This window comes from Odontesthes bonariensis, chromosome 22 (genome assembly GCF_027942865.1).
Source record: "Odontesthes bonariensis isolate fOdoBon6 chromosome 22, fOdoBon6.hap1, whole genome shotgun sequence".
NCBI lineage: Eukaryota > Metazoa > Chordata > Actinopteri > Atheriniformes > Atherinopsidae > Odontesthes > Odontesthes bonariensis.
The window spans coordinates 11615774-11642620 of record NC_134527.1 but is presented as its reverse complement, the minus strand read 5'-3'; the positions used below and the strand labels follow the sequence as shown (position 1 = coordinate 11642620).

The 26847-nt window shown below is 38.1% G+C and overlaps 2 protein-coding genes and 1 pseudogene across 4 annotated transcripts; 1 reads left to right on the top strand and 2 right to left on the bottom strand.

Annotated features, from left to right (window-relative positions):
• Nucleotides 1-2388: 2388 nt before the first annotated feature.
• On the bottom strand, nt 2389-4120 carry LOC142373329 (alpha-(1,3)-fucosyltransferase 7-like; annotated as a pseudogene).
• Nucleotides 4121-10443: 6323 nt separating this feature from the next.
• Nucleotides 10444-15304, bottom strand: LOC142372525 (alpha-(1,3)-fucosyltransferase 7-like). Its single transcript, XM_075455458.1, has 2 exons — nt 15119-15304; nt 10444-12960 (listed from the first exon to the last, which is right to left on the bottom strand). Exon 2 carries the CDS (start codon nt 12938-12940, stop codon nt 11891-11893), a length of 1050 nt encoding a protein of 349 aa, XP_075311573.1. The 5' UTR covers nt 12941-12960; nt 15119-15304; the 3' UTR covers nt 10444-11890.
• Nucleotides 15305-21710: 6406 nt separating this feature from the next.
• clic3 (chloride intracellular channel 3) lies at nt 21711-26304 on the top strand. Of its 3 annotated transcripts, none has more exons than XM_075455938.1 (7): nt 21711-21817; nt 21927-22041; nt 22576-22685; nt 24530-24655; nt 25001-25107; nt 25225-25400; nt 25525-26304. In XM_075455938.1, exons 2-7 carry the CDS (start codon nt 22006-22008, stop codon nt 25687-25689), a joined length of 720 nt encoding a protein of 239 aa, XP_075312053.1. In that variant the 5' UTR covers nt 21711-21817; nt 21927-22005; the 3' UTR covers nt 25690-26304. The 3 variants fall into 3 exon arrangements, with proteins under 3 accessions (XP_075312053.1, XP_075312055.1, XP_075312054.1); XM_075455940.1 differs by having other exon boundaries at nt 21715-21817; nt 21954-22041; XM_075455939.1 differs by having other exon boundaries at nt 21722-21817; nt 21951-22041.
• Nucleotides 26305-26847: the final 543 nt, after the last annotated feature.

Sequence of the window (26847 nt, the reverse complement as noted above, 5' to 3'; positions counted from 1 at the left end):
GTTAGGTGACAGGAACAGCGTCATCAGTTATTGACCTCGGGAAACAGCTTCTCCAGTATCAACTTGTTAGAACAAAACAAGGGAGTAGATGAGGAGCAGTCTGAATGACTTTGAATTAAGTGATTTGTCCAATGTGAGTCAAGTGGGCTTAAGTAAGTTCCAGGTAAAGATCAGGCAAAAGTTTAAATTGCCAGACAATTTCAACTCATTTCTCTTCTCAGAAAGAGCAGGGGTTTAATTCACAGATGGATGTTATTCAGCAGGTTGACTGGCTTGAGTTCTAAATGGTTAGCTATACTGACTTCTTTTAGAAGTGGTTTCATAGCGTGTTTCTGTGTAAAGAGGAAATTGACACAACTGTTGCTATGACAGGAAGGTTATGTTTTATCAGAGCTCAGCTGTCACAAAGTTTAACCACATTTAAAAAACAAAACTTAAATTCTTTTATCTTGATACTGATCTCACAAGAGGTAGAACTTTTTTTTTTTTTTTTCCTTCCTGGCAGACAGTGCCCTACTGGAGGATGTTATTGACACATTCCTTTCAGTCAGGAGGTGGTCCCAGTTTTTGGGTAAGGTTTTCCATTGATTGCGACATAGTGGACATGTACAGACCCTTGCTCTGACGGGAGCAAGGTTTTTTTATTTCTTCACGTTTTTATCCATTTTATTTTCATTGGTGCCACTTGTGTACCTGTCATTGCAGAGATGGTCCCTTCTCGTTTACTTTTCTGAATGAGAAAACGTGTGTCATCCCTTCAGAGTTTGGTGTTACAGCTTATCGATTCAGAAAAACTGCTGTCATCAAACACAGTAAGTGGATGCACCCTCTATTATAGGCTTCACCTTCTGATGCTAGCTCTCAACCAACATTTCTGTTATTTTTGATCTAATGAAATTCCACTTATGTCGTTCAAACATTTTCAGAGGACAGAGTTAGAAAAGAAGGTGCTTTACATAGCCTTTGATAAGATGAAAACAGGAATTTAAAAAAAAATATTTTTTTTTTTCAGAAGGTCAAATTAACCTACTTAAGATTTATTTAGCAAGGGAAAAATCAACAGTTCTTGCAGTTAAAATCCATTCTTGCTTGATGTAGAAATGATGCATTATTGAATTAAAAACAAAATGTTTTTCAGATGCTTTAGTGTTCAGTTATTAGATTCACAGCACACAACGGGTTCCATAGACTTGCATTTGACAATCACACATGGTAGCGGATGTCATGTGGCAGATGGAACTTAATTTGAGTCACTCCATAGTATAAAAAAAGAAAACCCACAAAACACAAGCACACAGTTTCCAAGAACAAATGGAACTTAGGAGAACAGTCTAACCACTAACAATTGGTGTGTGTGCACATTCAGTATCGAGCAAAAGAACTCAAGTACTTTAGTCAAGTACTTTATATCAGTTAAATTATAATTGGGTATCAATTTATACATTCATGAAAGACAAAATTAGGCACTGCTCAAACTGTCTTAAACCAGTTTGAGGCATATTCCTCAAGAAGGTTTTGCAGCAAAACAGTTATTTGCTTATAATACAACCATATTACATAGCTGCCTTTTTTACCTACAGTGTTAAATCCAAGGATTGGTCTCCTAAACAATTCAAGTGGTAAAGTTTCGGAGCAACAGACACGTGTTTGCCTGTAATCACACAGGAAAAGATGCTGCTGGCTGAGCTGTCAGTCTGTCTCTGGGCCTTGCCACGTCTTTTCACACCACTACATTGTAAGTTCTTAAGCTCACTTGTGTCAAACTTGTGGTCTCTACGTTAGAGTTGACAAACTTGAGTTAGTAGCTAGATATATCTCAGAACTGGTATATAAACCAGTTCCTCTTCAGGGCTTGAATTTGAATTGACATGCAAGCTAATGTTGGGTGGGTTCGCTGACAAAGCTTACAGCAACAATACAAATATAGTTTTAGATTATTTAATATTGATTTGGAGTCAAGTGGGTTCATTCAACCAAAATGATAACAGTTAATTATATATTCATTTGGATTTTCCTTCTAACTCTTAAATCCAGGTTTATAAAGCAGATGATGATTACTTACTAAATAATTAAATGGGAGACACTCTCAGTGAAAAACTAGGCAATGAGTACTTCAGAATGATCTGCTAAAAAATCGTACCCTGACGTTTTTCAATTACCACTAAATATGCATTGTTTTGAAATGGCAACCATGTGAAAAATACTTGAAGAATAAATAATGTGGAAGGAACATACATGTGGAATATTTGGCAAGGTTGTGAGCAAATGTCATAAAAAGGGCAAATAACTTTTTGAACATGGGAGCAGAACCACCAACAAACATAATTTAAGATTTTGTGTAATTGATCATATCCCAGGCCTCTAAATCTGAATAAATCTTATGTTGAGGTAATGTGCTCTGCTGTGAGCAGATCAATTTCTTGAGGTCAGACGTTCTCAGCACTGACCCAAGCCTGTAGGTTTGAATAAACTTTATGCTGAGGTAATGTGCTCTGCTGTGAGCAGATTTTACACAATCTTTCTCTCCAGTCATTGCGAAGTTTCACTCTCCACTTCTGTTTCCAGGTGAAATACTCAGTATATCACTTTTCATCCTCTGCAAGCTGATGCAGGTATGTTCCCATTTCTTTTACTGATGTAAACTCATCAACATGGATGAAAGAATGATTTGGAGCCACTGCTTCGTAGTCACTTCTTGGCGGACCTAGGACGACAGGCACAGCCCCGCCTTGGTAGGCGTTGTACCAAAGCTTCTCTGTGATATAATCTTTGGCCATTGAGTTCTCAAAAGCCAAATAAAAGTAGCAGTGAGAAATAGTAGACAAGAGGTCTGCAGAGGAGAGAGGTGTCTTGGTCCACTGACCATAAACTTTAACAGGAACTATTGCACTGAGCTCTTTGTACACTTGGCTTCTTTTGTGATGGCTCATGTAGTTACTGACCACCCAACAGACCAGAGAGCTCTTATTCACAGGGCTTTCTTCCATCGCAGGTCCTTTATCTTCCTTAGGTAACAGCTCTCCATATGGTATAGTGATATCAGCATCCCTTCTGTAGGATATGGTCATGTTGAAAATATTTGCAAACTGCTTCAGGTTTCCATTGTGAGCAGGGGACTCCAGGGACATCCAAGCCCATCTCTGGCCCCTTGGTCGTGGTAAGTCAACGGGCAATGTCTGGCTGCCCTGTATCAGCTCTCTGTTGTGGAACACCACTACATCAGCTGAAGGGTAAAAGGAGCGCTGGTCCACCAGTTTACAGTGTGGGACTCGATAAAGATCCCAGCATATATCACCCTTTAGACTGTATGACTGACCGAAGGGCCAGTGCCACAGCAGGATGGTAAAGTTTTTAACGGTGTTCTGGTGGCTACTGCTCAAGTCACTGAAGGTTGAATATTGGATTCCTCTTTGCCATCCATGGTAAATGTACATCAGCAAAAGAAAGAGAATGCAGATCAAGAGGTACCTCTTCCTGGAACTGAATGCAGCATTTTTGGTGTCACTTTCCTGCCGCAAAAAGAGAATCAAGAAAAACACAACAGTCAAAGAGTCAGATTTAATGTTATCATGAATTGATAACAACCAATTTCCACTCTAGCTGTGTCACATATTGCCATTTTTGAGAGTCTTGGCGTTACATAGCGATATTTTTTACTAATTTTGCAGCTAAAAATGTGCTCAGAATGAGGTTGAGAGATAAATAAATTTCTCAATGCAAAATTACAAAATTTCAACATCTATGTTACATTTTGAAAAGATTCAGGAAGTTTTAAAAGTATTGGATGCATGTGACATTCTAGCAAACTTCTCAGCATTTCTAGAATTGGTACTAATAAATCAAGGATCTTAACTTATCCAGATACTAAAGTTGCCGAACTGATAAATAAGTAAGCTAGTTTTTATGGTTGTAGCTGACTAAACAGAAATGGGAAATTAATGTAAAACAACAAAGTAGAAAAATATGAAGATACAAATGTGATGATATTATAATTTTATCTTATGCAAACAATCTTAAATTGTTATTACTAAGAGAAAGATAGACTTTGAATAAATAAAAGTCTCATGCATTCTGTAATTCTCCAGAGTTTCATAAACATTGTTTTCAGACTCACCATCATGTGCTCCAACTAAGCTTGAGGCTCCCAGAATGAAAATGACTGAGGTTCCTCCTTTCTACATAATTTAAACAAAGAACAGTAATATGTAATCACAGCTCATGACAAAATCAACCACATGACAGCAAGAAAGTGTTGGCTTAAAAAAATAATAAATCTCCAACCTAACTGCTGATCAAATGTTGGACAAAATATGTGTTTGCCTTTTGTCACAAGCAGACACAGTTTCCCAAGGTCCCAAGTCACAGCGTAACAAATAGTGTCAAAATTACTCCCAGAGATAGTACAGCTAAATATCATATCCACCAGCTTATTTTAGGGTGCTGTGAGACCCACTTGACTCCTCTCTGGCTATCTCTTCCCCAGGGTCTGCCTCTTTTGAGATCTGCAGTGCTTAATAAACCTTGTATGAGAAAGCTTCAAGTAAACAATGTGAAAGCCCAAACCACAAATGAAACTGAAAAATATCTATCGTTGTCTCTTTTAGATACAGTCTTGTCGTGTTGAAACACAAACTGTTAACACGGCTGCTGGTCATATAACACCACTGAGAACTCCCATCATAATTCCTCTGTCACATAGCAGCTCCATAAACTTCACGTAGACTTCACTGTCGCTCCACTGACCTGCGTTTTATTTCAGCTTTTAGTGACCAACATAAAGAAATTCTGTTTATATGGGTAATAGTTGGTGTCTAAAATTGTCCTTTGGAGTGAGTGTGAGCGTGTGTGTGGTTGTTTGTCCCGTTTGTCTCTGTGTGGCCCTGTGATGGACTGGCGACCTGTCCAGGGTGTACCCCGCCTCTCGCCCGATGACTGCTGGGATAGGCTCCAACCCCCCTGCGACCCGACCGACGGATTCAGCGGGTATAGAAAATGGATGGATGGGTAATATTTAGTCCATTCATTGGCAAATGGTCAACTGGGATTTCTAAATTGTATGAAATTAAAGAACGCCAAGTAGAAGTCATATTTCCTTGTTGGGATATAAAAGGTCAAACAAAGTGCTGGTAGGGCTTTATTAGCACATTTATTTCTTTAGTTGAGTGAACTGTAAAACCCATGAGCTTTAATGTTGATTCAATTTAAATAAAGTGTGTAAAAGCTGGATAAACTTGTAGAGTGTTGCAGTTCTTTCAGCAAATCTGAATAGCTCAATGATGATATATTTTAATTTCTATGGGGCCCCAAACAAAATGCCAGGATTGTTTTTTTTTTTTAAATGTTTTCGAGTTGGTGGTGAACTCCGACATGCAAATATAGATCCTCAAGCTAAAAAAAAAGTAGTAATATTTCCATAATATGTCCCCTTTAACATCTAACATCTAAGTGTTCATTTAATCTAAGAACACCCTCTTTCAATTCTAAGTTTTCACATATCAGGACATACAAAAAAGTTAGGTCAGTACATTCTCAGTTGACCAACAACAAGTGACATATTTAACTGTGTTATTTTTATTCAACAAAATTCAGATGCAACAACAAGATGCTATTACTGTATCATCTATTGAATATTGTGGTGGCAGTACTTTGTCTTCACTTCACCGTCATTTATTCATTCATTGAGCAAAGTGATGCATAATACTGATTAGCAAGTAGCTGATTTGCCGCTTTAAATAAAAATGACCTACCATTTAGTTCTCAAACTTGAATTACCTTGACAGTAGGCTACTCCTGAAGGGGTATTAACTGTCAGGTTGCTCTTGATTCTTTACATGTTTTGTGAGCAGTATTGTAAAGTGTTACGTTATGGCATTTTTACAACAAAAATAGCAGAAAAGGCACAAATAACTATCTAAAAATTCAACAGCATTACAATTTCGGTTTACTTCCGTTTCTCAGTTTAAATCAGTTTTAAGTTCTACCAATGAAAGTTTATAGTCTTACTAGAACAGCAGTGGAGAAGTCCTTTAGTGTGCTGGGTTAGACAAAGAAAATAAGCATCCAATTACAGTGGTTTATATAAGAAAGTCTATGTACGTAATAAGTAGAGTGCATCGTATATGAGGTGCACTGGAAACGCCTGCCCAGAAAAACCCATTCTGTACTGACAAACCTTACTGTGCTAACAATGCTATCTCTCATAAAAGTATGGCAGGCTCTATCTTTAGCCAGATTAGGGTGAAATAACTAAAGGTGTCTTCATTTACACTCAGCTACTGCCACATTTTGTCACTTTATTGATATGGAAGGCCATGTCCAATATTGTGGGAACCAGCTACGCAATCAGTAATCACAATAAATACAGCTGGATATATGAGCGATTCAAGCCATACACAAGTTGTGGTAGTGCAGAAAGGAAAAGCAATAAAGATGTAACCCATCAACTCTAAATGCACAGAAAATTCATTTTAGCAGAGCATTCATTGGAGCTCGAGCTTTTGTGGTCAGCTAGTTTGTTTGTTTATATTTCAAAGAGTTTCCTGTCTCAGTTTCTCACAGTCACACAGCACAATATGTTTTTATGAACAGTGAAACAAAACAAGATTAAATTTAACTTTATTAATTTTGAGGGAAAATCTTGAAGGCTGATTCCTAAAAACAGACAAATATGTCCTATTTTCTGTTTAAAAGCACCCCTTACTATGAATATGACTAAGTGTTTTCTACTGCCTTCCAGATTTTAAGTGCACTTTACAATCTTGTAGATGCTTATATTAAAAAATTACAGGCATTCAAGGTGCACGAGGTCTTTTTTTTTACCCCTTTTTTCAATATTAATAGAGCATATATGAAAACATAAATCCAACCAACTCTTTGTAAAAGTGTGTGTTACATGAAAAATAATTACAATCATGATCCAATATTTGGTATTTGTCCACCGATAAGGTTAATCTTTGTCCAACTTTTAATGTAGTTTGTGTTATACATTTTTAAGTTTTTGACATGACAAAGGCTTCAAAAAGACGTGGCTATGACTGAATACCCTTTCCCCCTCATTCAGTGAATAGGATGTAGGAAAATGCAAATCAAGCCCTGACACATCTACATCCACCAGCAGATGACACTGCCGAGTCTGTCTTCTTCACTCTGCAATACTCAGTGGGGTTACATGGCACTGTAAAAATCGGATTAAGGGCTAAATTACAATAAGACTGAGTTATTTAGTTCATGTAGACACCTTAATCTGACAAGAAATTGAATCGGATGGGGTTACTCGCGATCGGATTAAAACCCCAAGATAACTCGGTTGAAAGTCACACTAAACGTGCTTGTAGACGGTGAAGCACGTGGTGAATTAGACTTTGTGTTCTGCGCATGCTCGAGATTTTTTCCCGGGATCGTGAACCGGAAGTCAAAGGAGACGATATTACTGTTGTCGCCGCCGTCGGAAAGAAACAAACAACGCGATGGAGAATGCGCCGTTGTGCATCGTGTTTGTGCAATAAGCAGCTCATCACAAACGAAGTGTAGAGGGACATAGCTTCACCTTGCTCTTCGTTCGCCATCTTTCTCAAATGCCTGAGTTTGTTGTTGTTGTTGGTGGTGAAGCGGTCAACTGGAAGAGGCTCTATTAGCAATAGTTGAAACGGGTACAGCGCCACCTATCGTACCGGGGTATGACATACTTTGTGCTAATGATTCGATTAATTCACCGCCATATATCCAAGGATAATTACCCTTGCTCAAATAAGGAGCATAACCCCACAATAGCTATGAACAAATTAATCTCATCATGCAGACCCACTGACTGACTCTGCTGTGCTACCAAATAGCTGGTTTTACTACTGAAGTAAGTCAGCTATACATGAACTAGGGCTGCATGGTGGTGTCGTGGTTAAAACATGCATCAAGTGGTGGTTCTAAATCTATCCTAGAAGTGAGTTTGGTTGTTTCTTGGGTGTTTATATTTGTGGTGGCCCTGTGATAGACTAGTTACCTGTCAGGAATATACCCTGCTTCTCACTGGATGGCAGCTGGAATATACTCCAGCTCCCCCGCGACCCTGATAAGATGAAGCACGTATTGAAAGGATGATCCACTCTTAAGAGGAACAAGGGAATGCTTAATCATACTAGGTCTCATGCAAGTTAAAGTATTAGAATGGCAATGTATTCATTTTTCATTGCTTTCAAAAACAGGGAGCTATTTAAGACAGGTGAAAAACAACTGAAAATGAGATGAGAGGGAGCAAAGAGGTGTCTTAGGACATGGGATCAGTTTAACATCTATAGACAAGTTGAACACTGTAAAGAATTTCCTGACTTTGGGACATGAGGGACCTTAATCCAATCTTTTACTGGACTGGACCCACAATCTTCTTCTGCTCTTGGAAACAAGCTGTGATCCCCTTAATTTTTTTAACTATTTCCAACAATCTTTTGAGGCGATTGCTAAAATCTACCAGCTTCTTATCGGTCAAGGAGCTCAACTCTGCCCAAAAAACTGTGTTGAGTAATGCTTTCTGCCCCATAGTTGCACATGACGTTGTACAGAAACCCAGCTATAGTTATGAGTTGGCCATTTTGTAGTGCTGTTCAAAATGTCAACTGAAACTTTTCATTCTCTATATCATACACTATTCACATCAAAAGTGGAGTACAAAAGCTGTATACAAGGATGGTAGAAATAGACCATCATGCATTGTGCCCTAGGGTCAGTGACAGTGTTCTAAGGCTAGCTAGCTCTTACTGACGCTAACAATCACAGCCCATTATTGTGATTATTGTGAACTGTGTAAAATGCCTGGTTAGCAAATTATATTCCTGAGGCATCTCAGCCATGAAGTGGTAGCCTCTTTTTTCTGCCTGACAAGCTGAAATGATTTGTAATGTAGGTGAGTGTGTGTGTGTGAGTGAACGAGTTGGCAATTCAAACACAGCTTCCAAGCGTGACTCATTATATACACCAAATGGAGCAAAAAATACAGTGTAGTTAGTCCATAGTGACACACTGAGCCTTACAGATAAGGCTGTTTTCAACACACATGAACCTAAAATGGAACGCTTCAACTGCCTCAGATATACACAATTAAGCAAGTTGTTGACACCTGAAAAAAGAAGCAGAGAAACAGTCTGGAGGCAGTGGTGTGCTCTGCTACTGCAGCACTACTTTATCAAATTTCCCAAACCCATCACAGAGGAGATCGCACACATCTCCGGCCCTGGAGAGAGTAATTAAGTTATTTTCCCATGTAGGAATTGTGTAATTGGTTTCCATCTTCACTGACTCAACTTATTCTTGGCAGGTGGTACTTGTTTGATTCTGCAACCAAAGAGAGAAAGGAGACGTCTGGCAAATATTACACTTGATCAAATGCAGCATGTAAGCTACTTTACTGTGGTTCCAAAAAAAAGGACCTTTCACAATAGTTCAGAAGTGAAATAAGTTTCAGAGGTGAAGTGCAGTGTCAACCGCATTCAATGTCAAAGTCACTCACACATCAGGTTTTCACAAGTCTGATAGAATTGCCACATTACAAATGAAACACATGAGAAATAAATGAGAATAAATTAGATACATCTACCCGTAATGTGTTTAGTTTGTTCTATGTTTACAATACAATATGCAATATATTTACAAATAATTATAATAAATAATTTACAATATATACTATATGCATTTTCTTTCAATGTATTAGCAAGTTTAACATCCATCCATCCATTTTCTATACCCGCTTAATCTGTCAGTCGGGTCGCAGGACAAGTTTAACATTTTCAGTAGTTTTTTTAAATTCATTTTTACAGGAGTCTTTTTTATACAGCGATGGAGACAAACTCTACCATTTCAAAATACTGTGGTGATATGTTCCTAGCATCTTTAGTGTAAGTGAATTATTGTACTACAATAACCAGGTTTCCTTTCCTTGTTGTAGTTATCTGGGTGTTGATTGTAAGCCAAACCTTAGGTTTTAAGTTTATGTTGTTGTCTTGAGTATATGCTGTCAGAGTGCAATCAAAATTTTTATCTACAGTTATGGGCTATAAATGTGGCACTAGTGAGATTGTAAACAGAATGTGCTTTGATGCAGGGTTGACAACAATGAGATATATGGAAACACTAAAACTTGTCTGCATTAAGTCAAATTGCCATTTCTTTTCTTTTTTTTTTTATTCCATGTTTGTACATGCAATCTAATTAATTATGTTCATTTTAATCATCTGCATCTTTCCACAAGTAAATTACGCTGTTGTGTGTTTATAGTTTTTATAATGAGGCTGCTGTGAGACCGGCGCAGCTTGCAACATGTAGAGAAAAAAATGGAGCACGACAGGGGAAGTTAAACGACACTGCTGTTGAATACCTAAAGATATTTAACTCTTGTTGAACCTAGTTTACATCACAATCAGCTTATGGTATTCACAATAACAAGACAGACAGTATATATCAAGTCTAACCCTTCTTTTTAATTTAAGTCACCATTGACAGAACAAAGGTTATACAGTATAACAGCATATAGATGAAATCAAATACAGAACTTGCTTTTACAGAACAACTGCAGAACTTGTGTTAAGGTCAAGATGACAGGCATAAAGAAAGCATTTCATAAGATAATAATAATTGAAGACTCATCTTGGGTTCTTAAAGTAGTGTAAAAATATTATAAAAGCCTTGACCTGAATAAATACTAAACGATCACTATGCATGCTGTAATGGATGTACTGCAATAAAATGAGGAGAGCATCAACATACATGCTTCTGTTCATAAGTTACAAAACGCGGTTGCCTTCAGTTTTAGAGCTAAGAAGATGGATTTTCTTTTTTTGTGACAGAATAAAGACCTTCCACATTTTATATTTATATACTAAATCAAGTTATCTTATGATGGCAGATTTATTATGCAAACACACCGACACTGATCTTTGCATTCAACTTCCACCAATATTTCCCCAAATAGTTCAAGGTTATCCTAAACTTTGAGGGATCGATCAGCCAGATGCATTAGCGATGCGTACATACAAGAAGCCTGTGTATGCTTATTCCGTCCCACAAACTGGTATTCATACAGGAAGAAAGTGTGGTGAAAATGTGTGCGCCCCGTGCATTTCTTAGACCATGTGTGAACACATTTTTCAAGAACGCGATCCTGAAATGTGGTGGGAACGGAAAATGTGGCCACATAATTTACTGTAAAACAAAACTGAGCTTCCTTCATATGATCCGAATCAGTATGATAGTGATTTTTTTTTTCAGATTTATATTCCCTTTGACAATTTTCACAATATACTTATATTAACAGTCATTTATGCTGTTATAAATAATGGCAGCTGTGGGTTGTGTGTAATGGTTATGAAAGACGTCTTCAAAGAGGTTTTTTACAAAGAAAAAAAATATATATATATGGCTCATATTGTCTTATAGGCTTCCCTAAGACTATAAGAAAACTATACAGATATCATGATGCATCTGTTCATCTGTGTCTCCTCTGTACTGTACAGGCTGTGCTTTCATCCGTTGCAGATAAAACAAGAATTGTTGGTCCTTCACCATAGCCCTGAGGTGACGTGTGCTGATGCACGTAATGACCACTTTATGTTCTGACCATTTCTTTTAACTTCTTCAGGGTCATTTGCTCTGAACCTACAGAGCTGGTGGCTTGTTACTTTTTATAAATATATGATTGGGAGAGGAATATGCTACTTCAAGTATTTAGGGGTGGAAATGAGTATTGTCCTTCATTTTTTAGAATCTTTATTTTGATGTGATTATTAGTATGACTTGGTAAAATGCTAACTTGGACAGTGCTTTACATATCAGAGTGTCATGATAGCAGCAAATGTGTCAAAGATGTGATAATATTTGCAATTTGACAATTAAGTCATCAACATTGAGGTCAGACATTCTCAGCACTGACCCAAGCCTGTAGGTTTGAATAAACTTTATGATGAGGTAAGCTGCTGTACTGTGAGCAGATTTTACACAATCTTTCTCTCCAGTCTTTGTAAAGTTTCACTCTCCACTTCTGTTTCCAGGTGAAATACTCAGTATATCGCTTTTTATCCTCTGCAAGCTGATGCAGGTATGTTCCCATTTCTTTTACTGATGTAAACTCATCAACATGGATGAAAGAATGATTTGGAGCCACTGCTTCGTAATCACTTCTTGGCGGACCTAGGACGACAGGCACAGCCCCGCCTTGGTAGGCGTTGTACCAAAGCTTCTCTGTGATATAATCTTTGGCCACTGAGTTCTCAAAAGCCAAATAAAAGTAGCAGTGAGAAATAGTAGACAAGAGGTCTGCAGAGGAGAGAGGTGTCTTGGTCCACTGACCATAAACTTTAACAGGAACTATTGCACTGAGCTCTTTGTACACTTGGCTTCTTTTGTGATGGCTCATGTAGTTACTGACCACCCAACAGACCAGAGAGCTCTTATTCACAGGGCTTTCTTCCATCGCAGGTCCTTTATCTTCCTTAGGTAACAGCTCTCCATATGGTATAGTGATATCAGCATCCCTTCTGTAGGATATGGTCATGTTGAAAATATTTGCAAACTGCTTCAGGTTTCCATTGTGAGCAGGGGACTCCAGGGACATCCAAGCCCATCTCTGGCCCCTTGGTCGTGGTAAGTCAACGGACAATGTCTGGTTGCCCTGTATCAGCTCTCTGTTGTGGAACACCACTACATCTGCTGAAGGGTAAAAGGAGCGCCGGTCCACCAGTTTACAGTGTGGGACTCGATAAAGATCCCAGCATATATCACCCTTTAGACTGTATGACCGACCAAAGGGCCAGTGCCACAGCAGGATGGTAAAGTTTTTACCGGTGTACTGGTGGTTGTAAGTGGAGTATTTGATTCCTCTTTGCCATCCATTGAGTAAACACAGCAATAAAATGCATAGCGTGAAGAAGAAGATGTACCTCTTCATGGATCTTAATCCCATCTTGTTAGTGTTTTAAACCCCTGTCAAAAAAAAGAATGAAAGATGAAATGTCAGTCAAAGTGTAGAATTTAAAGTTAGAGTCCATAGACTTTGAACAGGATATAATATAAATATTTATTTTTCAACATTGAACATTCTGTCACATGTGGAGTGATAAAATGAGAGTTGGAGTCACAAAAATATAGATACTTAATAAAAAGAGATCTTAGACGTATGCATTCAAGGAAAATATTTCATTTTACACAAGGCAACCTTTGTTGGACTTAAACCTCCTCAAGGTTTACTAGAGGGGACCGAAACACTATGTGTGACCTTTCAGCAGACAGTTTCAGTGATTTCCTTGCTACAAGAAGTAAAATAAAAGTTTCAATTTCATAAGAACTCCTCGTGGATTAAAAAAAAAAAAAAAAAAAAAAAAAAAAATCACTACTTTTGGAGGCAATGCATTTCTGTGTAGAAATTACACCGGTCTGTACCTGAACAGCAGCAGAAACTAATGAAAATGGAAACGATTCCATTGGAAGCTGAAAGTAAAGCTTATGAAGTTTTAGCTACAATTTCAAAAGTATTTGATAACTATATAGATTTCTTTTCAACAACAAAACATTCTCAGAGTAATGAAATATTTGATACAATAAAGAGTACACATGAAGATAAATTCCCATTCTGATGGGTACTCACCACCACTGACTAATTTGCTCATGTGTAAGCCTACTTTCATCAATTTGGACAAAAAAAGTGAGCATAAACAGAAAAGGAGAACTGCTTTTTCTACAGCCAAGCATGGTAGATAGGTGTGGTGTATGCTCAGCTATAGGTGGGAGGTGTGAGGAAGTGACTCAGAAAGCAGCTCCAGGTCTGAGATTAGCACAGCTGCTGTGTATTTGTAATCTGTCTCCCCGTCTTTATCTGCAGTTGTGTGCTGACACTGAACATTGCAGAAGGATGATGGTTGCCTGGGTTTGGTGGTTTCAGCCTACAGGTACATGGTGTTCCTGTGTGTTGTTAAAACAGAAAATAAGAAGTTGTTTTGTCTTTTTTTGGGAAAAAGAAAACCTCAGTAATTCAAGATTACGTTTCACTTCACAATCAGTTGAGTTATGCCTCTCACTGAGCAGTTAAACAATTTACAATTTCGTGCCATGTCCCTGAAATGGCTAAGGTCAGAAAGATAAGATGAGACAAGTTGTGTATCTGACACAATCTTAGTGTCAGGTGATGGGGGTTCAACTACAGCCAAAATAAAAAATACATTTATTGTTCAAATATAAAATTAAAACTCACAGAGATGTTCTGAAATTTGACATCACAGAGATGATGAAAAACAGGATTCTTCAATCCATACAAGGCTTAAAACGATAGGATTTCACTTTGCATTCGAGAAGTTAAAAATACGAGCAACTTAAGCAGGACAAATAAGGAGCCTCTAACACAGGATATGAAGAAAACTATTTTAACAGAGCAACTGAGGTCAGGGGAAAAGCAAATGTTTGGTTGCTTTAGTTGAAAAAAAAAAAAAAAAAAAAGACGGTGAAAACAAGGTGCCATGACAAAATATTTGCTGAAGCCACACAAATAATTTACCTATTAAACCTAATGGACAACCTGGCAATGACACTAAGCAGAACAAAGCAGCTAAAGATAGAGCAACACTTGGTAGAGCAAAACATAACAATTATAATCCCATGAGTAATGCCAAAACGTGCATAAAAAACATATGAGATGCACTTTTCTGATAACAAAGAACATTTACAAAAGAAGAAAGAAATGTTTAACTTTCTTCTTTTTGGTGATTACTTACAGCAAAAAAAGAGAAGAAAAAGAGTTTGATGTTGACTGAAAGTGAGAAGGAATCATATCTGATAACACCCAAAAGACAAAAACATGCACACGGCATTAGAGATTGAAGTATTCTTGCAAACATTCCCTCAAATTAGCCTCTGCAGTTGAAACATCGATCAAATCAAGAGAGGATATGGTGAAAGGTGCAATGGGCACAGCTTTCACTACATATTAACTTTGCATCTTGCCCATTTTATTCTATCAAAGGAGCTATGTGCAAACTAACAGTTTTTAAATATATTTTTGCCCATAACCTTGCAGAGAAATAGATAAGAGGGCTCAGAAGTCAAACTCATCGACCAGAAAGACGCAGAAACTCAAGCTTCCTTTACTAACCTGATTCTTAGATGACTTGGCTGCTTGGTTCTCAGTCAGCATATCACCATTTTTGGTTGTGCTGAGGGACACATGCTGGCAAGCGTCATGTGTTTAAAAACCCCAAGTCTTGTAAGGAAACTAAGGTGTGGCTCTCTTGCCGATTAATGGATATACTCGTCATCTCATTACATGCAGCCTCCTTGTGAGTCCCCAACCTCTCTGAAGCCTTCCTTTATGTAAATGTGACTCTTAATGCAAGATTATCTGAGCATACACAGTTGCTGTGTGTGCTCATAGGGAAAGAGGAAGTTAAAACATTTTGTAAAGAAGAGATGAGAGTTTCACAATGGGCATCACACAAGAACGAGTCATGATCAGTAAAGCGGCAACATACAGTTGGTAGTTTAAAGCTTTATCTCTAAAGTAGTGATTTGCTTTATGGTACTACTAAATGCACCAGCAACAAGACAGCAATGTACTTTCGCCATTAAGGAATAGAGCTAAAACAAACAAACAAAAACCCTTTGTGGCAGATGAAACGAGGAGACCCAATGCTATGAGAAGAAGTAAAGAGGAAGATAGAAACTAATAGTAAGACTCAGAAGTTTCTTTATTATTACTATTGGTAAGTTCTAATTCCATATCCCCTACCTCCCCCAGTATGTGTGAAAAAAACCTGAAGACGTCTGTTGAAGTACTCCCAGAGAAAAGCCTGCATCAGACGTTCCCAGTTAATCCTCACTACTTATTTGGGTTTACAAGGTCTTCCCTGTCACCAGATTAAACTCACCACCAGGTGGTGATCAGTTGACATCTCTCTGATGTGATCTCTCTCTGATCTTCTTCTTTTTAGTGTGAGTTGGCCTGGCACCAAGTACAATTATTAACCACTTTATGCTTGAACATGGTGTTCACTCTGGACAATCCATGAATCACACAGAAGCACCACAACAAAATATCAGTTGGGTTCAGATTATTGTTTTGCCCAGGTGCTGTATAATTAAAACTGAACTGAACAAAACAGGAGAATTTGGAATTGAGTCCCCAGAAGTCAAATACAAGGTTATCGGATGAATGCCACAAAAACTCAAATCTGAGTGAGTTAATTTGAATTTGTTTATTTAACACACAATATGTACAAAAAAAAAAAAGATTTTTGGTGTCTGTGCTGACCAACTTTGTTGTATTTATAAAATTTAAACAAATCTGGAATTTGATGCCAGCAGCGCTCACAAAAAGAAGAGAGTGAAGAAAAGAAAGAAAGAAACCGTGTTAAAATGTTCTGAAAGAATATGCAATTAGCAGATTAATTGGTGACAGGTGAGGGTGTCAGGATTGGATATAAAAGGAAGATCCATGGAAGGCTCCCTCTTTCCAAGCAAGGATGAGTCACATGAACATTCCAGCAACTGGAAATCTGAACTTAAGACGGTATAACTGTATGCAAGGAGGAAGCTATACATCAACCTTACCAAGAAACACCACCAAGTTGTCTGGGTAAGAGCTCATCTCATCATGTGTTCTGTGGTCACATGAGTCCAAGTTTCAGTTCCTTTTGTGAAAAAAAACAAAACAAAAGATGTTTCAAAGGTTAGGAAAAAACACCCTGGCAGTTGAAAGGTGCAAAAGCCAATGTTTGTATGGTGTGCGTCCACAGTATGAATGACTTACATATGTATGAGGGTTCAGATGATGCAGAGTAGTTTATTGGAATTCTCGAGAGACATAAGCTACTTCCAAGGAAACATCTTTTTTTATGGGAAGCCTGTGGTTGTTTCAACAGAACAATTACAAACCATGTTCAGCTTGATTTACCACAGTGTTTGTGCTTTGTACAGCAAGAGATTAGATCTGTCTGCCACTGAAATGTACAATACATAATAAAAAGAAAAAACAGACATCTACAGACATCTACATTGTTGAGCAGCTGGAATTGATTGATAATATGGATTGTTTTTCACAGCTAATTTCAGTTGAAAGTTTAACCTAAAAGGAAATGTGTTGTAAAACAATGGTAAATATACCTCTGCCAGGATCAAGCCTTTCTGTATGGAGTTTGCATGCTCGCCCCATGTATGTGTGGGTTCTCTCTGGGTACTCCTGCTTCCTCCCCAGCTTCTGTCCAAAAACATGCATGTTACTCTGTATTGACCCTAGGAGTGAGTGTGGATGGTTGTTTGTCTCTATGTGATGTGTATCTAATTCAAATCCAAGTAAAGATTGGTTAGATTAAGAGGCTAAGATGCAAAGGTAATGTACCTTCCTTGTCATCATTTAAATGGTTTATATGCTCATCCCAAGTCGTATTTTGGAGATGCTAAATGTGGAACGGGATGAGCTGAATAATGCCATTGAAATACTTGACTTGATTGTGTTATTACACTTACTATTATCAAAATAAGAGAGAAAAAAAGTTGTTGTTCTCAATCAGAAGCTTGTTGATTCATTGAGCGCGGTGTTGAATCCTGGACACTGAGGTTAGTATCCTGTGGTAAACATTTTCAGGTTGGACTGCAAAATCTTTTGGTGAACGTTACAGGGAAAACAAGAAGTACTGCTCTCAGGGGAAACAGAAGCACACTTATTTTAACAGCATATCCGTAGACCTGATTTATGTTGACACTCAGACAATTGAGTCCTTGGAAAGTTTGGTTAAAACCTTCAAAACTGCTTTGAGTTAAAGGAGAAAAATGGCCAGATGAAGGAGCTCTACCTTTAACTATGATCAGTTATTATCAGGGATACCTGACTTGCAGGATTTCTCTCTCAGATTCTGATCAGTTCATTCAATATTTCAATAAATCCCATCTGTTGATCTTCTGCTGCTACACAGTGGATGTTTATTTAGGGATGATTGATTAGTAATATGGAGGGATTTTCTAATTTTAACCTGATGACAGACAAAATTTGTCTACCTTTTCTTTTCCTCTGGGTCTCACTGTTAAAACTTACCAATCCATTCACACTTATGAAGTACTGTGTAACAATCTGCACATACAGTTAAGCTGGTGACACTTGCCACATCTATCTTATCCTGTTTCCAAGGGCTCTCTAATGCTGATAGATAGAGTAGACAAAATGTTATGATAAACATAAACCATTTCTTGGTGAAAGCTCTGTCACTTGTGATTTTTTACATATGCCTGTGTTTCAGCATAAAAAAACAGGTGCAGGCCTCTTGAGATTGTGTTTGGTAAATCTTCGCATATGGAAGTAAAGCCAGTTATATTATCAGACAAATACATGTGAGCTTTCCTTTTTCAGTTTTATATTCACAGGTGTTGCACGTCCTGATGTCACCAGCCACAGCAGCTTAACAACCCAAGGCCTGTTGAACTTTGGTCAAAGTTTCCAGGAGGAAGCACTGGAAACTGTGCTGCTGGTTGGGCAAATGCGGATGATCAATGGAAACAATAGGAGCGGGTCATATCATTCATGTATTAACCTGCAAGATGTGCGTGAATAAAAACAAAGATGAATGGGAAAAATATCGGAGTGAAAGTTTTACTCTAGGCCAATGGCAGCTGGGATAGGTTCCCCGCGCAGACAATTTCTGGCCAAGTTGAAAAAGTGAGATTGTTTTGTGGATTTGTCATTCGCTAGGGATTTAGAATAGAATAGAAATGGAACAAAGGACCTTCTGAACCTCTCAGTCCTGCAGTGCAGAGAGATGAGCCTCTCACTGCAACTGCTCCTCTGTCCTGCCAGGATGCTGTGGAGAGGATGCTTATTGTTCTCCAAAACAGAATACAATTTCCTCCTCATCCATTGCTCCACCACAGCACTGAGAGGGTCCAGCCTTCTCCCTACAACAGAACCAGTCTTTTTCACCAGTTTGTCCAGGAAGTATCAACACAAAAATCTCTTAAAAAGAGAAGTGCCAACATTATTTATGCATTTGCTGTGTTTCCTGTGATACACAATGCTGGTGGTCTGTACATGTCAGTTCCCATAAAAAATCCTGGGTCTCTCATTCACAGACCAAGTTAGGATAATGGCAACATTTATGGGCATGCTTGGTATTTGTTCGCGTGACTTCAATTCAATTCAGTTTTATTTATATTGCGCCAAATCACAACAATTGTCATCTCAAGGCACCTAAATAATACAGTCCAATTCAAGCCAAATAGATTCCAACTCATTGTAATCAGAATCCAATCCAATCAAATCTAATAAATTAAATTCAAAATTAGTCCAATTCATACACACAGAGCCAATTCAAAAATAATTTCCTAGCTAAGGAACTGCAGAAGGAATGACTCAGGAATGGATCAGCTTGCGACTGCATGTTTGGATTCCATTGCATCATTTTTATCTGGTAATGTATCAGAAGTCCTACATATGTGTCTGATATGTAACTTTTTAGTTGTATCATTATAATGCTAGTTCAGAAAAAAGGTTGTCGAGCTAAGGATGCAAAGACGGATCATATCAACTGTTATATTCGATTTAATTCCCACCTGATGACCCTAATGACATGTTGGTCAGCACTGCTCACTGGTCTATATAGGGATTCTATGGAATTATTCACTGAGTTTTTTTTTTTTTAAGCACAAGTTCCTTGTGTTTACCTTGAATCCCTTATTCTGAGCACACATGGGGAGGCAGTGACAGTGGAGAGGTGAACTCCCTTTCAATAGGAAGAGACTTCCAGCTGAACCAGAAAATCGGGTGAAAATAGGGATTTAGAGACAGTTTATGTCTTTTAGGTCAAGAAGACACTTTGCTCACTTCTAAACCCTTCTGATAGTTACTGTATCAGAAGCTCTGGGTCATGTTGTTCTCGCCTTGGTAACCAAGGCTTTATCCCAGGGCATTATGACCCCTTTGCACTTATAATTTCTCCTTCGACCCTTGATGGGGTTGGAAAACTCTCCCTTATGTTCGACCAAAATTAAAAGTGCTGGATTTCTTGTCTGATATTGTTTCATCTCCTCTGAAGAATTGAATTTCCATGACACTTACCCCCATAATTCCAGTGTGAATGTTAGTTAGGCATCTGTGTCACACACAAAGAAAAAAAAGTTATTCTTCGAAAAAAAATACAATCTCATTTAAAACTGCACAAATAAAGGTACATTTCCATACTAAGGTTATAGATACTGAATATACAATTTCTTTCAGACCACCACGCTCAAAGAAAATTAAGGGTTTCCTGTGACTTTAAGGGGGACTTTTCCACTTATCTTTAACCAGCATTAACTAGTAATGAAAACAGTAAACTTTGCTTTGAAGGACACATGGATATTATAGCTAATCAAAGGCAGCACACATCTTTGTAATATCTAAAACACAACAGCACCATTTCCTCTAGACAGGCTTGATTTAAACTTTTGGATTCCAGAGCACAAAGTCATAGATGAGTGACAAACACAACCACACCCTCTTGATTTAATTTATGCTTCTTTCTCGCCTGATGACACTGTCCCGTGTCCTGTGTGACTATCCTGACACATCTCCTGTGGTCTGCCTGGTTTGAGATTTCATGTCACTCCTCTCACCATGCAGCCTTGTATTAATTTATGTCATCTAGCTGTTTCTTACTCCTTGCTCTAATCATACGAAACACCATCCCATGTAAACACCAGCTACATGAAGTACATTTCGTGCCAGTCATGAATGCCGATCAGCAACTGCCAAAAGGCATGTAGTCCAAACACGGTATCAACACATCAAACCCAGAAGAAAACAGGAAATGGGCTAGAGAGCCAAAACAAAAGCACAACTGACAAGTCAAAGAGATGTGACAGAAGGAGGTGTGTCATTTTAGGTGAGATAAAAGTGTCAAGTGTTTTCCTTGTTATAATACTCCCAATTAATTAGATTTTCAACTTTTTTATTTAACATCCTGGGAGAAAATGTTTGGTCACATTTCAGTTTTGAAGGCTTTTAAATTTTTTTATATATATTTTTACTATAAAAAAGCAAACTGAATTCATACTTCCCAAAGTTTTCCACCTTTTTGGAAATTGAGATGATCAGCACGAGTATGAGCGTGCCGAGTAGATATTCCTGACAAAATAATGTCAAAATTGATCAGAAAGTGAAAAGTTTGAAAATGTGTTTGCAACACAGTACAGGTCACTTTCCAAAGTTGTTGTTTCAGGGTATCCCTGCTGGGGGAGGCTGCTGTCATCAGGGGGGGCTGTTACTGTGGGCACCCTTAAAAGCGTGACATCCAATTGAATGCCATGTCAAATGACCAGTCAGTGGTTTTAATGATGTGGCTGATTGGTGTAATTCATACTGCACATAATTTACAACTTTAAGTTAATCAACAAACCTTGAATGTGCAATGATGTTATTACGTCGTACATTGTAAATATAAGCATCCTCAACAGCTAATGTAATATAGATCTTGTCTGATATTACTGAAAATACTTTCCAGCCTCTTCTTACTTACACTCCACTAACTTAATTATTTTGGTGGAGAAGGAGAGACAGCGAGCAAATCAGGGCAGACAAAAACCAAAACTGGCAGACTGAAAGCCCCAGATTTCTTGCAGAGAATGTGCTGGAAGGCAGAGAGAAAGAGATCCAGATTTGCTGGTCTGACTGGTAAGGCCAGAGGGGGTGTAGGCTGCCACCTCAGTCTCTGGAGGTGTGGTGTAAGCCGGACAAAACAGAGATAGGTGCAGAGAAAGAGGAGGAGAAGCAGAGGAATAGAATCAGGTTAAGGTGGGGTTCTATGATTTGGTGTGGACTGTGATAATCATTGTGAGTACTACCAGTTTCACCAAAACCATAAAAGTATGTGTATGTGTGAGTGAAAGAAGGATCAAAACATCTTCACATTGCAGTTTTGCCTTGTCTTTGCAATCAACAGCAACCAACTATTGTGTGATCCCAGCAGAGATAACTAGCCATTACGACACAGACAGAGAGAGAGAGACAGGGAGAGAGAAATGGCTGAGGCCCCAAAGATTGAGCTCTTCGTTAAGGTAAGAACTGTAACAATCATTATCTAAAAAGGGAAATTATAAATGATCATGTATAACTGCTGTTATCATTATGTGATCCTTTTTTTAAAAATGTAACTCCAAACCTTACTGTTGTTTGGAAAGCTTGAAGTTATTCAAGTCACACAAAAGTAAATCTATAGTTCTTCGGTTCTGCAAATTGTTTAGTGTTTCTACCTGTTGCCTACAGGTTATTTTCAATAGTCTGGAGTTGGGCTGTTGTGAAATACATTGAGGCAGTAATGGCAGAAATATAGCAGAAATATCAAATGCCATTTGAGATGATGTCTTGTTTAAAGAGGGTGTAAAACAGTCCCTATCCTCCATTTGAAATTCACCACTGGCTTAACCTGTCAGAGCAGAGCAAACAAAAATACCTGTGTGAGTATTCACAGTTAGTTCAGACAAACTACTAAGCTTACTCCAGAACCACTGTGTGTATTTTCAGAAAATCACTGTTTTAGTGTTTATCCTTTCCACGTGCAAGCACTACAAAGTATTTCCTCTGTCTGTCAGGCGAGCGTTGATGCTGAAAGTGTGGGGAACTGTCCTTTCTGTCAGAGGCTCTTCATGATTCTTTGGTTGAAGGGGGTCAACTTTACTCTCACCACTGTGGACATGAAGAGGTGAGAACTGTTTTTTAACAGTTAGTTACATATTTCCTTTTAGACAGTCTCAAAACAGTAAAAAAAAAAAAAAAAAAGTCATAAATCTAACCTGATGACATTTATAAGGACCAATCCATCAATCAATCCATTTAGACTGCCCCCTTGTGCCCAAATAAATGTTACTGCATGTTCTTAAAAGACTATTCATGCCCATTTATTGTTTGTTTTTTTAATGTATATATATTTTAGAAATAATTAAACAGCATATGACTTTTTCTTATGGAGTATGTTACCGCAGAATAATTTGTCCCTGTCTTTGTGAATGCTCCATTCTGTTTGAAGGCAGACATAAGAGTGGCCAAGAGAAGAACAATAGAAATAGGAAGGGGATGTTTGGGTTGGTGGTAATAAAAATAAAATTGGAAAAAAAACTTTTTTTATCTCAAAGGGAAATTATATTGTTGTAGTAATCTTTTTTTTTTTTTTTCACTTCAGTACCTCTTCCTCATTTGAACAACGTGTTTACTTGTTTTTGCCCAGCTTGTTCAATATGTTTGTCTTCCTGACCATTGTTCTTGGAATTGTGTGTATTACACTCAAAGCAGGATTTTTCATGTATGTCAGGATAACCGACCAAAAATTCAGATTCTTGTGTGTATATGATCAAAATGATCATGATTAAAACGTTCATTCTTGATACTTGTAAAGAATCATTTGCAGGAAAACGTGGAGTCAGGAAGAAAGAATGTGTCTCTTCCTTTGGGACTACATACCACTTCTTCACTGCAGCTGTCTTCACTTGTTGTTTGTTTACAGATCTTCCTGCTTTCAGTTTTGTCTCCAATGAGTGAGACAGAGCTTGATCTCGTTAAGATCAGGTGACTGACTCGGCCATTGCAGAAATTTTCACCTCTTTACCCTGAAACAAACCTGGATTGCTTTTGCAGTATCCTTTGGTTCATAGTCTGCTTGCAAGTTGAAGCGTTGCCCCATATTAGCTTTGCTGTATTTGGTTGAATCAGAGCAGATGGTAAATTCCCACACACTTTAGAATTTGTCCAGTTGCTTCTCTCCTCTATCACAGTGACACGGTTTCATTGGAAGTCTTGCAAGACCATACCATCATACTGTCTTAATGTTTTTTGTAGGCCAAATTATGATGGCTAGATTGCTGGGTGATTGCATCTCCACAACTCCAGCTCTTGTGTGCAGTGGTAAAGACTCATCAAAATGCTCCAAGCAAAGAAAGCCAGATCATGGCCGACCAAGGCTTATCAATGTGCACAGCGAGTAAACGTTCATGGTGTTGTCCAATCCACAGACATGCAACTGTAGTTCAAATTGCAAAAGCTGATGCTGGCACATAGCATATGTTTTTTTTTTACATATGGGGCTGCAGCTGCAAACTGCTCAGGGTGCTAAGTCTTACCTATGTCTTGTGGATTCCATGCCTCGATGGATCAGAACTATTTTAAAAGGAGGAATTCCTCAGTATTAGGCTATTCCTTATAATCAGATCACACAATGTCACCACTTCAGACATATTATGTGTGTGGTACAAGTGGATGGCTTGTACCACATACCACATACCACATACCACAAAGACCATGTCATAATATTCCCGGAGTTTTTGGTTTCTCTTTTATGATTAGACGGTAAAATTTCTCTCAAAATATGTTGTTATATTAAAGCCAAACATTTTGTCAGAATAATGATTCTAAATAGGGGTGCTGTGTTTTAAAATTGTGTAGGTTTACTAGGTTTAGTGAACCTAGTAATTTGGAAAGTAGGAAGCTGGTCATTTGACCAATTCTGTTATAATATAAATTTTTGCTGATTTGTTGATTGTTTTCTGGTTGCAGGGCACCAGATGTGCTGAAGGCTTTGGCTCCAGGCTCTCAGCCACCTTTCCTCCTCTACAATGATGAAGTGAAAACGGACACGAACAAGATTGAGGAATTCCTGGAGGAGAACTTGGCCCCACCCACGTGTGTGGAGTTGATCCTATTTGCATTCAAACATACAAACAACGTATTGTGCAAAAGTCTTGTGCCACCCTTTATTTCAAAGTTTTTGATTCATTTTCAGGCCAGTTCTTACGAGGGATGTACTGTGCTTTTTTAAAAACTACTTTTCACTGACCTATGAACTCAAGGGATGAACCAGTGTTGTGTTATGTCTACACATATCATATTTTTCTAACAAATGTATATATATATATATATATATATGTTAGATAAAAAATAAGGGGTTTGCATAGTACAGTATAGGGATCTCTGAAGCCACACCCTGAGCATCATAAAACTTTAATAACATTTATTTTACCAACGCAGATATCCAAAACTGTGCTGTCGATACAAAGAGTCCAATGGAGCCGGAGAAGACATCTTTCGGAAATTTTCAGCATACATTAAGAATCCCAATCCTGGGTTAAATGATAGTGAGTCAGACTTCAGAGATTTGCAGTCACTTCTGCTACATATATATATATTGCCATATGTTGGGACACATCACCATAAGGGTAACAAAATTCTGCTGCATCTTTTCTGTCCCTCAGTGCTAGAGAAGAAATTTCTATCAACTCTGGTGAAGCTGAACATGAACCTTGAGACGCCTCTCCCTCATGAGTTGGAACAGAACCCAAATGCCAATGAGTCCTCACGGCTCTACCTGGATGGTGACTCCTTCACCTTGGCAGACTGCAACTTGCTTCCCAAACTCAACATTGTAAAGGTGAAAGGAGTTCAGAAGTCCTTTGTGTAGAAAACCTTTGTTCTTGGTTTTATATTTGTTGGTTACAAATGTGAACCCTTTGAACCCTTTTCCTCTGACATTCTTAAAATCCTTCCTCCCTCAGGTTGTGTGCAAGCAGTACAGAAACTTTGACATCCCCAAAGAGCTGAAAGGCCTGACACGTTATCTGGATAATGCCTACAAACAAGATGAGTTTCGTTACACCTGTCCAAATGATTCAGAGATTCTCATTGCCTACCACTCTGTGGCCAAATACCTGAACAAATAGAACAAGAGTGAGTGATGATGCAGCATGCATGAAATCAAAGAACAGAAATGGAGATAATGTTGACAAAATGGTGAGAAAGTGTGCTATAACTGTGCATGATGTGATAAATTTGGATCAAAATTCTGGAGTCTGGATGATGCAAGTGTTTGCAGTTACATGTTTAATAATTTCCTTATATTGCAAAATGTCTTGTCTACATTATGGGTACAGTATTATTGATAGTACTGATGTGGAATTGTTTTCCAGCTTCTTTAAGAATAAAAAAAAAAAGTAAAAAATACAGTGCTGTAACATTTGTGTTATGTCTCACTGTGCATGTATGTGTTGAAACCAAGCATATTAGTAACAACAATCAATTAAACAAAAAAATAATTTAAGGATTTATCAGTTTTTCAAAAAGTTCAAATCGACTCTAGTGTGAACATAAAAAGAAAAATGGTTTAAACTGAAAATGACCCTTTACATCCTTTTGTAAATTAGTTTATGTATGCGTCACTACTTTTAGTGGTGATACGACGGTTTGACTTTAGCATCTATTCTATTTAACTGAAGGAAACAGGTGAAGGAAAAAAAACTGTAATATATGGTCAATATTAAAGGCTTGATTTGAAAGTTTCATTGTGTTGATGTATGTCATTGTATGAATGTTGTGTGAGATTGTAATGAAAACTGCAAAAGGAAAAGAGTCTTGAGATATACTGAGCAGCACTAAAGTAGTCTTAAATTCCCAACCTGTTAAACATTGCCTTAAAGTTGTCACTAGCATTGGTCAACAGTGATGATTACTTGTTTTTTTTTTAAACAATGATGTTAGATTTTCCCCCCCATGACAAAACTGAGCATGACATCAAGTCAGTTTGTCAGATTACTTATGGAGTTGTGCTGTTTGCTTTGATAGAATGCTAACCACCACACATCCATCTATCCATTCTCTATACCCACTTAATGCAATTTAGGGTGTGTGGGGGCTGGAGCCTATCCCAGCTGCCAATAGGTGAGAGGCGGGGTACACCCTGGACAGGTCGCCAGTCCATCACAGGGCCACACAGACAAACGAGACAAAGCCATGCACACTCACATTCACTCCAAGAGACAATTTAAAGTCTTGAGAATACATTAATGTGTAAATTGCTTCTTATGTCATTCTGTAACTGATCA

Coding starts and splice junctions, on each gene's coding strand:
- LOC142372525 (XM_075455458.1), bottom strand. CDS start 12,940: ATGGGATTAAGATCCATGAAGAGGTACATCTTCTTCTTCACGCTATGC.
- clic3 (XM_075455938.1), top strand. CDS start 22,006: ATGGCTGAGGCCCCAAAGATTGAGCTCTTCGTTAAG. Junction 24,656..25,000: donor GAGAACTTGGCCCCACCCAC/GTGTGTGGAGTT, acceptor TTACCAACGCAG/ATATCCAAAACTGTGCTGTC. Junction 25,108..25,224: donor CAATCCTGGGTTAAATGATA/GTGAGTCAGACT, acceptor TCTGTCCCTCAG/TGCTAGAGAAGAAATTTCTA.